Raw genomic sequence first — 14,997 nt, 5'->3', positions numbered from 1 at the left:
AGATTCCTACCTCCCAAACTTGAACTAAACTTTATTTCCCTACAATTCATCGTACCAAATATTGGAAACATATTATATCAAAATATGAATTGAACTACTAATAAAGATACATATTAAAGTAAATGAGAAGGATAAAGCATGTATGCAGGCAACGGTGGTATATACACAGCTAGACTATATAGTGGTTCAACGACAGGCAAGTGATTGCGTTTCTAATAGGAGACTATCGAAACCAAACTCTACAATTGTAGTTCCAATTAATGGACATGGTTTGGTTTACTGACGTTTGAGTTCAGAATTAGAATTGACTCACTTTATATCGGTGATAGAACCATGCATGCATGCAGTTTAATTCGCAATACTTTCCAATGAAATCATGCTTTAAAAAGAATGTTAGGTGTTATTGATTAATCATGTCTATGAATTCAAGAATATAAAGCGAACCAATATTATATATAAACATATTCGAGCAGTGCTGGTGCATGTTTGTCGACACATTTTACTTTTTTTCAAAGACAACTATAAATATAAATTGCAAAAACTTATTATTAATTTCTTTATTAGCCAAAACGATTAAAGAGAACACATCAATTCACATATATAAACATCCATGCTCCTTATTCTAGCACTCAAATAATTAGGAAAGAAAAACAATGGAGCTTTGTCTTAATTCGGTCTGGTTCTGTTTTAGTTGTTTGTCCAAAATTGTCCTTGAAGATATTTTATAACGTTATTGTCAACTTGAAACGCCTTCGTAAGAACATCGATGGAAATTGGTGGTTCAGAGCCAAAAACAGCATTTGCAATGGTGATGACTCCAGGATTCTGACTACTTAACCCGGCAAATGCAACAGCATTGGCTTTTCCGGTATTGAATTGAAAATGAATGAGACCTTCGGGGAACACAAACACATCTCCTGGATACAATGTCTTGGTAAAAAGCTTGTTTTTCTGGTTGGGATTTGCAGGATTGGAAGTCACAAACCCAACAGATAGAGTTCCTTCAATTAAGACAAGAATTTCAGTGGCACGAGGATGTGTGTGAGGAGGGTTGAGCCCATATGGTGCATAATCAACTCGAACCAAAGAAATGCCCAAAGTATTGAGTCCAGGTATTTGGTTTACATTAACTGGAGTAACCCTTGAGCCTACTCGATTTGATGTGTTTCCGGGTTTGTTCAGACCAGGGAAAAAGAAATCATCTGCCGAAACCATATTTGGGTTCTTGCAAATCTTTCCATTCACAAACACTGCAATAATACATATAATTTTTCATGAGTAAACATTATAACTTCGATATAGCTAAAAAAATGAGATTAACTTATTCGATAGAATATGCATAGAATTATGGCAAAAACTTGTGTGAGACAGTCTCACGGGTTATATTTGTGAGACGGATCTCTTATTTGGGTCATCCATGAAAAAGTATTACTTTTTATGCTAAAAGTATTACTTTTTATTGTGAATATGGGTAGGGTTGACCCGTCTCACGGATTAAAATCCGTGAGACGGTCTCACATGAGACCTACTCTAGAATTAATTAATTACCAGAAGCCTTTGCATCCTCGACCGCAACACAAAAATCTTGAAGAGGACTAGGATCAGATGCAGACGCTAATAAACATATCGAAGTTACTACAAAAAAACTTAGAAAGAAACGAAAGCCCATCTTAAATATTTTGCTGCTGAAGTTTTTGAGCTTGAGATGTGGTTTCAAATCCTTAAAACGTAAGTGTATTTATATTTGAAATATTTGAGCAAGTCGGAAAATTTCCTTAATAAAAAAATGTTTAATTGAACTTGTCCAAATTTATTTACCCGAGGAGTTGGATAAATTAATAGCTCGCGCTGTGACTAAACAAAGAAAGACCAAGACATTTGAAAATTGACCACGTCTATCAGATTTTAAATAATGTTTCTGATTTCAAATTTTAAATAACTTCATATAAAGTCTACTCAAAGGACACAATAAATAAATATATATACACACACACTACTATTATTAATTAATATATATAAATATAACGACCTACTCTGTTACCAGTAACTAAATATAACAAGTGCCAAAAATATATTTTAGTAGGAAACATATATATTCAGTTGGTCACTAAATTAATTGTTTAATTAGGGTAGTTAGTTAATAGTTGTCTTTGGAATATATTGGAAACCAAAAAATATTTATTTAATTCCAAATGATACACATATAGTGAAAATTTACATTTCTTTAATTTAGAGTACACTTCTTCCTCTATAAGCATATGAAAAGTGATGCGAAGATGTTTTTGTGGTCTTCTTCACTTGATGAATATACAAGAATATCATCAATAAACACCATCACAAATTTGTTCAGTAATGACTTGAACACTCTGTTCATGAGGTCCTTGAATGCCGTCGGAACATTTTTCAAGCCAAACGACATTACTATGAACTCTTAATTGTTGTAACTTGCTTTCAAGATCGAGTTTCGAGAAGTTTGTAGCTCATTTGAGTTGATAAAAAAAATATCATCTATCCCTCATAAAATAATATTTTATCTAGATTTTCCCTCCTTGCAATTTTTGGCAGCTGAAATATCGTCACAAGGCGTGGCCACGCCTTATTCCAGGACTTCTTTAGGTTTGGTCATTCACTTTCAAACTATTTTGGAAACTTCAAATGTGATAAACATCATCTTTTTAACTCAAATTTGCTCCAAGACCGCGAAAGTTCCTCCTACAATAAAATTACACAAAAATGTAACAATTAAACATATCGGAGGTTAGAATAATAGGAAATATGAAAATAAAAATACTAACTATTATAAGCCTATCAGTCATTCGGTTGGGTGCCTTAGAAATTGGTGTGGCACTGGGTACCAAATTAATCTCAAACTCCACTTTGCGATATGGAATTGTTCCGATCATATTTTCCAAAAAAACATTCAGAAATTCATGCACTATTGTAATATCTTCTAGTTTGAGTTTGACTAATTCTTCTACCTTACTTACCATGGCTAGGTAAAAAATTTCACCGTCTATCATGGCTTTCCATGTCTAGGAAACTGGTAGGAGGGATTTATGTTTGATAGGCTAATAATAATTTATATTTTTTTGTTGTATCTCTCATTGTTACCACTTCGAACGTGCTTAATTAACATATTTTTGTTTGATTTTATTTTAAAGGAAGTTTTCTTCTCTTGCAATAAATATAGGCTAAAAAGTATGATTCTATATCACAATTAAAATTGTCGATATGATCTTAGTGGAAGCTTGAAACTGAAAAATTTAGAAGTGATCTTTTCAAAAGGGGTTATCACGCCTTGTGACCATTCTTCAGCTGCATGCACAACTAAATCTGAAATCCGAAAATCGCAAAGATAATACCAGATTTAAGAATCCTAAATATGGTATTTGAGTTGTGAAAAATAATTGGAGAGATATTTTTATTATTGGGAGAAATAAAGATAAGATAGAGTTTTATTACATAAAAACTCTATCATATCCCTGATATGATTTTGTGTACATTAGGTTTTACCTAATCTTAGTTTGCTTTTCTCATTGACCCAATAAGCACTACACATACAAAAGAAGGAGACGCACAATCAAAGAAGAATTCTCTATTCTCCATCTACCTCTTCAACGTGAAGAACAAGAAGAAGACGCAAGAATTTCCCATCTCCTCTCCACACCTTTAGGCTAAGTTTTATTTCTAATTCAGGGTATATTTTTATCATTTCAATTTATCACTGTTAGGTTTTTTGTTCTTCAATTTAATATTCTTGTTTTGTTCAAGTATTTATTGATTTATATCAAATTCTATGAAAATTGTATCTCGGTTAATTTGACAATTTAATTCGATGTATAATTTTCTACTGCTATCCATGCATTCAGTGATCTGTAATTGTCATGAATAATTGATACATGAGTAGCGATAGATTAAGTGTGTATATTTAATCTAAATAAATCAATGAAACTCAATCTATCAATTGCAGCTATCTCGGTTATTAGATTTTAGGATTAACTGTTTTAACAAAACAAAAATGATATTTTTAATTAATATGGAATGCTATCGTGCCCAATTAGTTATTGATAAGTTTTGACTGGATGCTAGGTTTGGTCAATTAAATTAGAAAAACACAAAGATGTTAGATATATCCCTATAATTATAAGGTTAATTACTTTTAATTGGATGAATAAATAATATGTTAACTGATGAACAGTGACACAATTGAATAATGAAAATCTCCTTGAATCATAGTTTGGTAATTTAATTCTCGTTTAGATTAATTATTTTTTTTGTTGATTTCTAATTTTAGTTATAATATTTTATTTTGTTCTTATCTAACAAAACCCCTCTGTTATTTATTTTTTCTCGAAAGAAATCATCTCTCGTTCCCTGTGGATTCGACTCTACTCACTATTACATTCATTTTACTTAGAGAGTAGAAATTTAAATCGGTGACTCAACGAGAACACACCAATGTTCCTTAAATTTGCCAGGATAAACTATTTTTCCTTGTTTCCAAGCCGAAGTTTGACTTCCTTTCTCCTAAAATCTACCAATGCATGGTTCTTGATTAACTAATCCGTTTTTAGAATAACATAATATTCTACCATATCGACATGAATATATTTAGCTTCAAATGTATGTATATTGACACAGATTTTACCGTTGTGATGTACCATATATATATCAATAGTCTTGCTAAGAGGTGTTGTTACTCTAAATGGTTCAAACGCTTCTTTGGGTATAAGCCATAACTTCCTAGTAAACCTTTATATGTATGTATGTATGTATGTATATATATATATATATATATATATATATATATATATATATATATATATATATTTGTGTGTGTATATGTGTGTGTCTAAATGAGTGGCACCACAATCAAACAACACATAAGCATACAATTTGTTGATTAGAATGATATCTATCACAACATTGTTTGCGTTGTCCGTCTCTCCTTACATTATGGAAATAACAGGAGCATTGAGCTTAATCTCCTCCGGTTTGTTCTCGGTAACTCTAGTGTTTGATCATGTTTTCTTATTCTTGTGTTCAGGGCAATCAATAATTCGATGCCCCAACTTTCCAAATTGAAAAATGCACCCGTCTACTTGTGACCTTTTCCAAGGTGTCGAAAGTTGCATGTAGGGTTAATTCGATGCCCCGACTTTCCACAATTGAAATATGCACTTGTCTTCTCGCGACCTTTGATATTAAGAAGTAGAAGTTGATTTTTGAATCAATAATCAACGGCATGCACATTAAATTTGGGATGTTAAGTGCTAAATTTAAATATGTAAGATTTTGTTATATCTTATGAAGGTAAGAAAGAATATCTATTAAGAAATTTATATTATTTTGGAAAAAAAAATAGGTCATTACATTATGTAAATAAAGTAAGTAATATTGGTGGGTATTGAGAAAAGTTTAGCATACATAATAAGTTCTGATTTTTCTTGCAGTACAAAAAAAGAAGAAGTTACGATTTGAGGAGAAAAGCATCCAACGAAACTCGTTTCCAAGCTTGTCCAGACCATTGAAATAGAAATTATCCTCCGAAACCATATTAGGGTTCTTGCAAATCTTCTCATTCACAAAAACTGCATCAAATACATAATTTTTAATGAACTTAAGGATACAAATAACATTATGATTAATGATGTATATAACACGGTTTAAAATTTCAAGTAAGTTGTCGGTGTATTTAGATAATATATATTTTTTATAATATATTATAAAAGCACATTTAATTAATTACCATAAGCTTGTGAATCTTTAACTGCCACACTGAAGTCTTGAAGATAACTAGGATCAGATGTTGTGGGGACCCGGACGCTAATCAAGTTCTTAATTATCATTGGGACTAATTAATCAATTATAAAACAGGGTCTAAAATTTTTTTTAAAAAATGCGGAACGTAGTGAAATCAACTAATATACAACTCAGTATAAAAGAAAGTACAAGTCCTGTACGGTCTACAAATCAGTAAAACTAAGGTTCAACATCTATATACATCCAAGTCCGAAGTCTCCACTCTATCACGATCTCTCCTCATCTCCTGGACCCTGAACCTGTCCCACCTGTTGTCATGTACACATACAAACAAGACAACAGCCGGATAATTCCGGTGAGAATATAATCCCAGTATAAATCAACGAAACATGCAATCATATAACCAAAAATATAATGCATGTAATAGGTAACAGCAATATGTATCAAAATCTGAAACATAATCAATCACAGACTGTCGACAATGCTCGTAACTCTACAATTCAGACTAGACTCAATCCTAGTCTAGGGATCCCGGTTTCCAGATGTGGTGTTCCTATATCGAATTCCGTAATAGAAGGAACATTGATTCTATTTACTCGATATAACCAAATATGGTGTTCCTATATCGAATTCCGTAATAGAAGAAATTCCAATTCTATTTACTCGATATAACCAAACATCCGGTGTACTGACCTAACCGTCATAGACTGTAGCTTTATCGCTAATATCCTATCTTGAGACATCGTGCAATGTGCCCGTGGCGATCCCGCCACTATCAGGCACTTCCGTCCCAAGATTTCTATACTATCTTTTGACATCGTGCAATGTGCCCGTGGCGATCCCTGTGCACTCCTCTGGGGACACACTCGGGCAAAGTGTCCCTGCTGTCTACAGATACGACAGCTACCAACCACTCCTCGGCACTGCTCTGTGAAATGCCTCCCTCCACAAGTGCTACAGTATGGTCCTGTATAACTCTGGCCCTGACTGATCTGTCTCGAGCCGCTTGAACTGGACGAGCTAGTTCCTGATTTCTTGAATTTCTTTCCTCTAGCCTTGAAGAAATCCTTCTTCCAGCTACCACTACCACTCTCGAATCTGGGAGGTGGTTGCTGTGGTGCCAGTGCTGGAGGCACAAACAAAGCTTCTCTATGTCTCAATAAACCGGCTTCAGCTCCTTTAGCTCGGTTCAGTGCGTCGGTAAAATTGTTCGGTCTCCCAGTGTTTACCAACGTAAATATTTCTGGATTTAGGCCATTTATGAACTGGTCCGCAACGGCCTCATCATGCTCAGCTACATGGGGAGCAAATCTCAACAGTGTAGAGAACTTGGCCACATAATCCTCAATGTTTAACTGGCCCTGTCTCAAGTTTGCAAATTCGGCTCTCTTGTCCTTCCTATACGATACCGGGAAGAACCTTTGATAAAATTCAGCTTTAAACACATTCCAGGTAATGGCCGTACCTCGTTGTTCCAGTGCCCGTTTCGTTGTAATCCACCAATTTTTAGCAACGTCATGCAGTTGGTGTCCAATCAGTTTCACCCTCTTCTCATCAGTATACTCCAACGATTCGAACATCATTTCAATATCGTCCAACCAACTTTCACACTCCACGGAATTCTCCATACCCTTCAATGTCGGTGGATGGAATGACTGAAATCTTTTCAACAATTTCTCCATTGGAGTGGCTGTAACGTCCATGTGAGGATTCGAGGTGCTACCCTGTTCTGGTATACGTCGGTGAGGCATATTTGAATATCAAAAAGGTTAGCAATCACATAATAAATATGTCTCAGCCTCTTTCTGATCATCCTACCTCTGATCAAGAATCGGTTCTGATCCATACTCAATAATACATATTAACATATCAAAATCAGATAATTCAGGTAAACATGTATTAAAACAGTAAACCGACTCAAGTCGATCTCCCAATACCACATTGACTTATACCTTCCGTTTGTAGTCTCGGTCTGAAGCAATATCAATTCTAAACTCAAGACTGTCTCTGTAAATCTGAAACGACATATTGAGAATCATAATATCAATATTCCATTCTCAATTCAACACTGAATCTGGTTAATCTGGATTTAATTCAAAATCAACTGTATAACGGTACATTCTCAATATTCCCGTCAATACAACATCACCAGATAACAGTTACAATCTATAACCAATAACCAATACAATCTATAATCCAGTTCCAATTCACATATGTCCGGTATAAATCAATATACCCTAAAAATTCATAACAATTCCATAATCAGTCCGTTTCTCAATCTGACTTCGATTCTACAATGTCTAGCATGCCAAGAACGTCATATATGAATTCTATTCAATTCTGACAATATCATAATTTCAAGACGTGTCAAAACGTAGTAAAACTTACGTCCAGTTGTAGCCTACGTTGCTAGGAACTCGGTACCGAAGTCGGATTCAAAATCAGACGGACGGATTTTGCACAAAAGGCGTAAGGATTTTCTATAACTTCACAGAGACTTTTCTCGGAAAAATGAAGGAGGAACGAAGCTTGTTACATATATATATATATATATATATATATATATATATATATATATATATATTGCATTCACGCATGTAAAGCAAATGGCCGATCCTACATGCAACACGTCTCGCGCATGTGCGCGACCTTCTTCCGCGCATATGCGCGAGGCAATATAGCCTAGCGCGTGTGTACACGGCATCTCGCGCATATGCGCGCCCCTACCGGCGCATATGCACGAGGCCATGTTCATTTTACCCCCATCTCGGGTTGTCTCGCGCATATGCGCGAATACACGTCGCGCATATGCGCGAGGCTCTCTGGACATTTCGCGCATATGCGCATCTCATGTCGCGCATGTGAAATGCGCATGTGCGCGAGAGGCACTGTCCTCGCACATAATTCGTTCCACGCCGACTCAAATCGTGTCCCGATTAATTCTTTTTATAATCACATGAAATTATAAATCAATCATCCGTTAATTACAGTGATTAATTCTCGGGCATTACAGATGCATATGACAAAGAATTAATCAAAGTAGCATAAAAAGAGCTATAAAGAATGGAACACCATTTTTAAGATTTATAAAGCATTCAGTACATTATCACGCTTCGGTTATGCAATAACTTTGTTTAAAATTTTCCTAATTTGAATTTTTTTATTACTTATTTATAAAAACCCAGCTCCATGAAATTTTATTTGTTATATTCCATAATATATATATATATATATATATATATATATATATATATATATATATATATATATATATATATATATATATATATATATATATAAATTATTATTTTTCTAAAACTGCATATTATCAAGTGAATATTTTTTCTTATTATATATAATTGATCAGTCTTTTATTTAACAATAAAATAGACAAATATTCATATAATTTGAAAAACAGATCGACTTTTTTATTTTTGATAATATGGAGAGACATAAATATGAACTAAATTTTAAAAATTACACCTTATATTAATATAACGAAAATATTGTAATAAGAAAACTTCGAGATTTTTCACCAAAGGCAAACGCCTCGTTTGCAATATCACACATCTTTTTATCGATTTCGTTGATCGTCTCATCCTCTTTCATCTAGAGTTCCTCAAATATGGTGGCAAAGATTTGCAACTTTGAGATTTTGACAGTCGCAGTGCTTTCATAAGCTGTCTCCAGAAAAAATTTATATAATATAAAAGCAGCAGCTCTCTGTTTTTTCCGCTGTGCATACCAACAAATTTGGTATCAGAGCCTTCAAAATTTACACGTGAAAGCATAGTTCACCTACCTCAGACAGTAGCATCTCCAATCATATATTGGAGATGAATTATTGGTCAACATCTAAACTTTTTTTTCTCTCTCTCCTTTACATGCGTGTCCAGTAAATCAAAGTATAAAAATGGCTGGAAATTCAAGCCTTACCATGTTCAAATATTCTCCCAGTGAAGTTCCAATTTTTGAAGGAGAACACTATGATTATTGGAGTAGTGAAATGAGAGATTTCTTCAAACAATTCGCGACGGTTACGTCAATTGTCGCTAACTTAGCGACGGTTTTCATATCATAAACGTCGCTAACATTAGCGACGGTCTTGTATCATAATTTCCGTCGCTAAATTGTTTCGAAAAATAAAAAAAATTCATTTAATAATTTAATAAATCTAAAAGAAACTAACAATTGAAATAAAATCGTGTAATAGAGATAAATTTTAAATGTTATGAAGAAGTGAGAAAAATTTTATTTGTTATGAAGTAGTGAGAAAAATTTTAAGTGTTGTGTAAAGTGATAAAAATTGTGTAAGAGAGAAAAATTTTATTTGTTATGAAGTAGTGAGAAAATTTTAAGTGTTGTGTAAAGTGATAAAATTGTGTAATAGAGAAAATTTTTAAATATTATGAAGTAGTGAAAAAAAATTTAAGTGTTGTGTGAAGTGATAAAATTGTGTAAAAGAAAAAAAAAATCTAAGTATTGTGGGGGAAAATAGAATGAAAATGGAGATATTTATAGAGGGTTTGCACGGTATTTTGTTAAACGATCGCTAATTTCAAATTAGCGACGGACTTTGGAAACTGTCGCTAAAAGTCACAACAGTTAATATCAAACCGTCGCTATATTGAGCGACGGATGTTCTAAATTTGTCGCTAATTTTAAACATGCGATGAATGTACTGAAAACCGTCGCTATCACTAGATCAACAGCCGCGACGGTTGTTTGAAAACTGTCGCTAATTTGAAATTAGCGACGGGTTGTGCAAGCCGTCGCTATATTTAGCGACGGTTTTGGAGAAGCCGTCGCTAAATGTGGCAAAGTTTGTTTTTAAAAACCGTTGTCGTTTGTCCAAAAAACACGCTAATAGACAACGATTTTTAAAAACTGTTGTTTTTTTATAAAAAAAAACGCTAATCGACAACGGTTTTCAAAAACCGTTGTTGATTGTCCAAAAAAACACGCGAAAAGACAACAGTTCATAAAACCGTTGTCTTTTGCCCTAAAAAAACGCTGAAAGACAACGGTTTTAGAAAACCGTTGTCGTTGACACCCTAAAAGACAACGGTTTTCAAAAACCATTGTCGATTGTCTAAAAAAACATGCCAAAAGACAACGGTTCATAAACCGTTGTCTTTTGCCATTAAAAAATGCTGAAAGACAACGATTTTTAGAAAATCGTTGTCGTTGACACCCTAAAATACAACGGTTTTTATAAAACTGTTGTCTTTGACCCCCTAAAGGACAACGGTTTTTAGAAAACCGTTGTCAAAACTCACGTACGACAACAGTTTTCATTAAAACCGTTGTTAAAAACTATACGACAACGGTTTTTCAAAAAAACCGTTGTCGTAGAGGTGTTTTTTTGGGCGTTTTTCTTGTAGTGGAAGATGGAAGCTCTACTGGCTGGAACGAAACCAAGCAGAAGGAGTTCAAGAAAAATCAAAAGAAAGATTGCACTGCTCTTCGTTATATCAAACAAGGGGTAAGTAAATCTATTTATCCCCGCATTTTCAATAAGAAAAAGGCAAAGGATGCTTGGGATGTTCTACAGAAAGAAGTTCAAGGAAATGACAAAGTAGTCTCCATAAAGTTACAAGCATTGTGGAGAGATTTTGACACTTTATTGATGAAAGAAAGCGAGAAGGTGACAGAATTTTTCACAAGAGTCGCTCAAATTGTCAATCATATTGAAAGTCCTGGTGATGACATTCCAGAAAAGAAGGTGAATGAAAAAATTCTCAGAAGTTTACCACCTAAATTTGATCATTGTGTTGCTGCCATAGAGGAAGAAAAAGATCTTTCAAAATTATCAATGCATGAGTTGATGAGTTCTCTGGCAGCGCATGAACAGAGAATCAGTAGATCCTCGTATCAGTCCATGGAGCAAGCCTTTCAATCGAAAGTTCATATTTCTGAAAGATCCAGTGGTCTCCCACAACAAAAGAAAGGTAACTTTTCAAAAAATCGTTATGGTCAATATCGGCAACATAAAAACGATGACCATGGGAGAGTTTTTGAAGAGAAGAAAGAGCAGTCACAAAAATTTAATGATGGGCCTTCTTGTATTATTTGCAAGAAATCAAATCATCAATCTAAAGATTGCCGGTTTAGATGCAAAAGATGTAAAGTCCCTAACCATTCACAAAGAGATTGCTGGCATCAAAACAAGAATACCGCTGATGCAAAATTTACAAAGGAGGAAGAGGGTGAGAAACTATTCTACACCAGCTCAAATGTGGAGCATGAGCCTTTGGATGTGTGGTATTTGGATAGTGGATGCAGCAATCATATGACTTGAAATCGAAATCTATTTGAGCAGCTTGAATCTGGATTAAATTCTCAAGTAAAGCTTGGTGATGGAAAGGCTCAAAATGCAGAAGGGAAAGGAACTATCAGTGTCTACACCAAAACAGGTACCAAGAAGAATATTCATGATGTTCTCTATGTGCCTATTTTAGCGCAAAATCTTTTGAGTGTTGGACAGCTTATGCAGAATGGTTATTCGGTCTCATTTGATGATGGCAAAGGCATCATACTAGACAAGAAAAATAATACTTTAGTTGCTGAAGTGAAAATGAGCGCAAATAAGGTTTTTCCTCTTATAATGCCATATGAAAATAATTGTGCTTTTAAATTTGAATCTGTGAATATTTCAAAGTTGTGGCATTTGAGATTTGGTCATTTGAACACTAAAGGACTTCTCATTCTTAAACAAAAGAATATGGTAATTGGTCTTCCGGATATCAAGGATGAAGATAATGTTTGTGAAGGTTGTGTCTATGGAAAAATACATCGGATGCCATTTTCAAAAACTTCATGGAGAGTTAAGGCACCGTTGGAGTTAGTGCATTCTGATATCTGTGGTCCAGTGCAAACTCCTTCACTGAATGGTAAACGATATTTCATTCTTTTCATTGATGATTACAGTAGAATGACATGGGTATACTTTCTTCATGAAAAATCTGAGGCTTTTTCAGTTTTTCTTCAATTCAAAGCTATGGCAGAAAGACAAAGTGGTTTGAAAATGAAGATGCTACGGACAGATCGTGGAGGGGAGTTTATAAGCTCTCCATTCTTGAGATATTGCAAGGATAATGGTATTCAAAGACAACTTAATGTGAGTCGGAGTCCACAGCAAAATGGAGTTGACGAAAGAAAAAACCGAATAGTGGTTGAAATGGCTAGAAGCATGTTAAAATGGAAGAATATGCCAAATGATTTGTGGGCAGAGGCAGTGAACAGTGTTGTATATATTCTTAACAGATCTCCAACAAAAGCAGTTCGAAATCAGACACCGTTTGAGGCATGGAGTAAGCGTAAGCCTGTAATTGGTCACTTGAAGATTTTCGGCTGCATAACTTATGCTCATATCCCTGCAGTAAGTCGAGAAAAGTTTGACAAAAAAGGTGAAAAATTTGTTTTTATCGGGTACATTGATGAATCAAAGGGCTATAGGCTAATCAATCCAAATACTCGACGATTAATGATCTCAATGGATGTTATTTTTGACGAAAACGCAGCATGGGAGTGGAGCAAGCAACCTGATGTGCCAAATTTGAATGCTGAATTTTCTGAGCCTTTGTCAACTCAAGGTATATTTCACAAAGATAATTTGATTCAGAATTCACCATCAATCCCTCAAAATTCAGTAGGTTCTAATCTATCAAGTAATTGTGTGGTGTGTTTCTCGATCGGGTATTCCTTGTTCTGGCCGCGCGAGGGCTTTCTCCAGCCCTGGACCGTACCCTGTTGAGTCTAAGTGGGTGTCTGGAACGACTTGAACCGTGCTAGAGTGGATGGAGAGATCGCTCGTGCCAAGGGAGGAGGGGTGAGACGCGATCATAGCTGTTGAGGAGCCTCGGTTCATAGAAGGGGGCAGCGTGCATGGGACTAATTACTTGGTGCTGGTAGGTTCTTAATGGTCTATCCTAGGTCCTAGTGGTCTTGGTTCGGGGCTAGAACTGCTGGTGATAGGCAAGAAACGTGTTTATGGGGAGATGAGGGAAATAAGGTGCCAATTAAGGGAGGACCGAACATAATAGTGCTTCCTGAAATTATCAGCCGTGAGACCGTAGGCATGATATTAAATTTTAGGATCTTTTTAGTGTTTTTAAGGTATGGTAAAAATTTGGGAAAAATTTGATTGAGTTTCGAGTCGATTCGGATTAAAATCGAGACCCCGGTCCAAGTTTTTAAAACGAATCGATTAAATTTTGTTTTAGGCTCGAAATTACGTCTAGGAAATATTTTAATTATGTTTTGGGACATTTTAAGGGTTTTGGTAAGCTTCGGATCAATTTTAGAGGTCCAAGGGTAAAACGGTAATTTTGGGTTATAGGGGCAAAATGGTCATTTTGCAACCGGGATGAGATTTTAGTCATAGCAGCGCCCCGAGCACAAATCATAATATTTTTAAATGTTCATGCATCACGTTTACGATTTTTTCGCTATTATAATAATTATGGCGCATGTTTAATTTAAAGGAATTAAGTGAAGAAGTGAAGAGCACTCCGTCTCCGCCGCGCCGCGTCATTATTTTGTTTGTTTTCAGTCAAAACAAACCAAGGCATGTTTATATCTTCTTTCACTCTTCAATCAAGTCATATAGGTATTTTTAAATATAGCAAGTACATGATTTTAATGCAAGAAGATCGAAATTGTTCATATTTAATTATGTCATTTAATTATATTACGTGCATGAAAACAGAAAATGATTATTTTTTAGATTTATGCGATATGGCTTGTGGTGCATTCACTATGTGGGAGCATTATTTATACGATCGCCAGTGACCGCTCAGTTCAGGTTGGTACCACCCGGTCGCCAGTGACCGATCAGTTCAGGATGGTACCATCGGGTCTTCAGTGACCGCCAGCTCAGTTCCAGGCTCCCCGGTAATCAGTTACCGATCAGTTCAGCTTAGTGCAGTGGCCACAGGCGTAAAACATAATCTCAACAGAAAATTTTACCAGTTATTTCAGTACAGGCTCCAAGGAGCAAATATTTTTTTCTATGATTATTAGTTCAGTTATGCACGTATTATAATTGCTCAGATCAGTTTAATTTCAGCATGATTACAGATCATTTTCAGTATGCCTCATGACATGATATTTTACCCCATGTATATTTTACTTCAGATTTTATTCGTTACCTGCGATATATGCATGCTGAGTCTTTAGGCTCACTAGACTTGATTGTTGTAGGTGTTGTTGAGGCTAGGGCCGAGGGCGGGG

The 14,997-nt window shown here is 35.1% G+C and overlaps 1 protein-coding gene across 1 annotated transcript; it reads right to left on the bottom strand.

The window, feature by feature from the left end:
- Positions 1-524: 524 nt before the first annotated feature.
- On the bottom strand, positions 525-1,728 carry LOC140828852 (germin-like protein subfamily 1 member 13). The gene is made up of 2 exons (XM_073191714.1): positions 1,549-1,728; positions 525-1,250 (listed from the first exon to the last, which is right to left on the bottom strand). Exons 1-2 carry the CDS (start codon positions 1,667-1,669, stop codon positions 688-690), a joined length of 684 nt encoding a protein of 227 aa, XP_073047815.1. The 5' UTR covers positions 1,670-1,728; the 3' UTR covers positions 525-687.
- Between the last annotated feature and the right edge of the window lie 13,269 nt (positions 1,729-14,997).

This window comes from Primulina eburnea, chromosome 4, assembly GCF_022965805.1.
Source record: "Primulina eburnea isolate SZY01 chromosome 4, ASM2296580v1, whole genome shotgun sequence".
NCBI lineage: Eukaryota > Viridiplantae > Streptophyta > Magnoliopsida > Lamiales > Gesneriaceae > Primulina > Primulina eburnea.
Note: the sequence above shows the minus strand (reverse complement) of the source record. Positions and strands in the feature narration are given on the sequence as shown.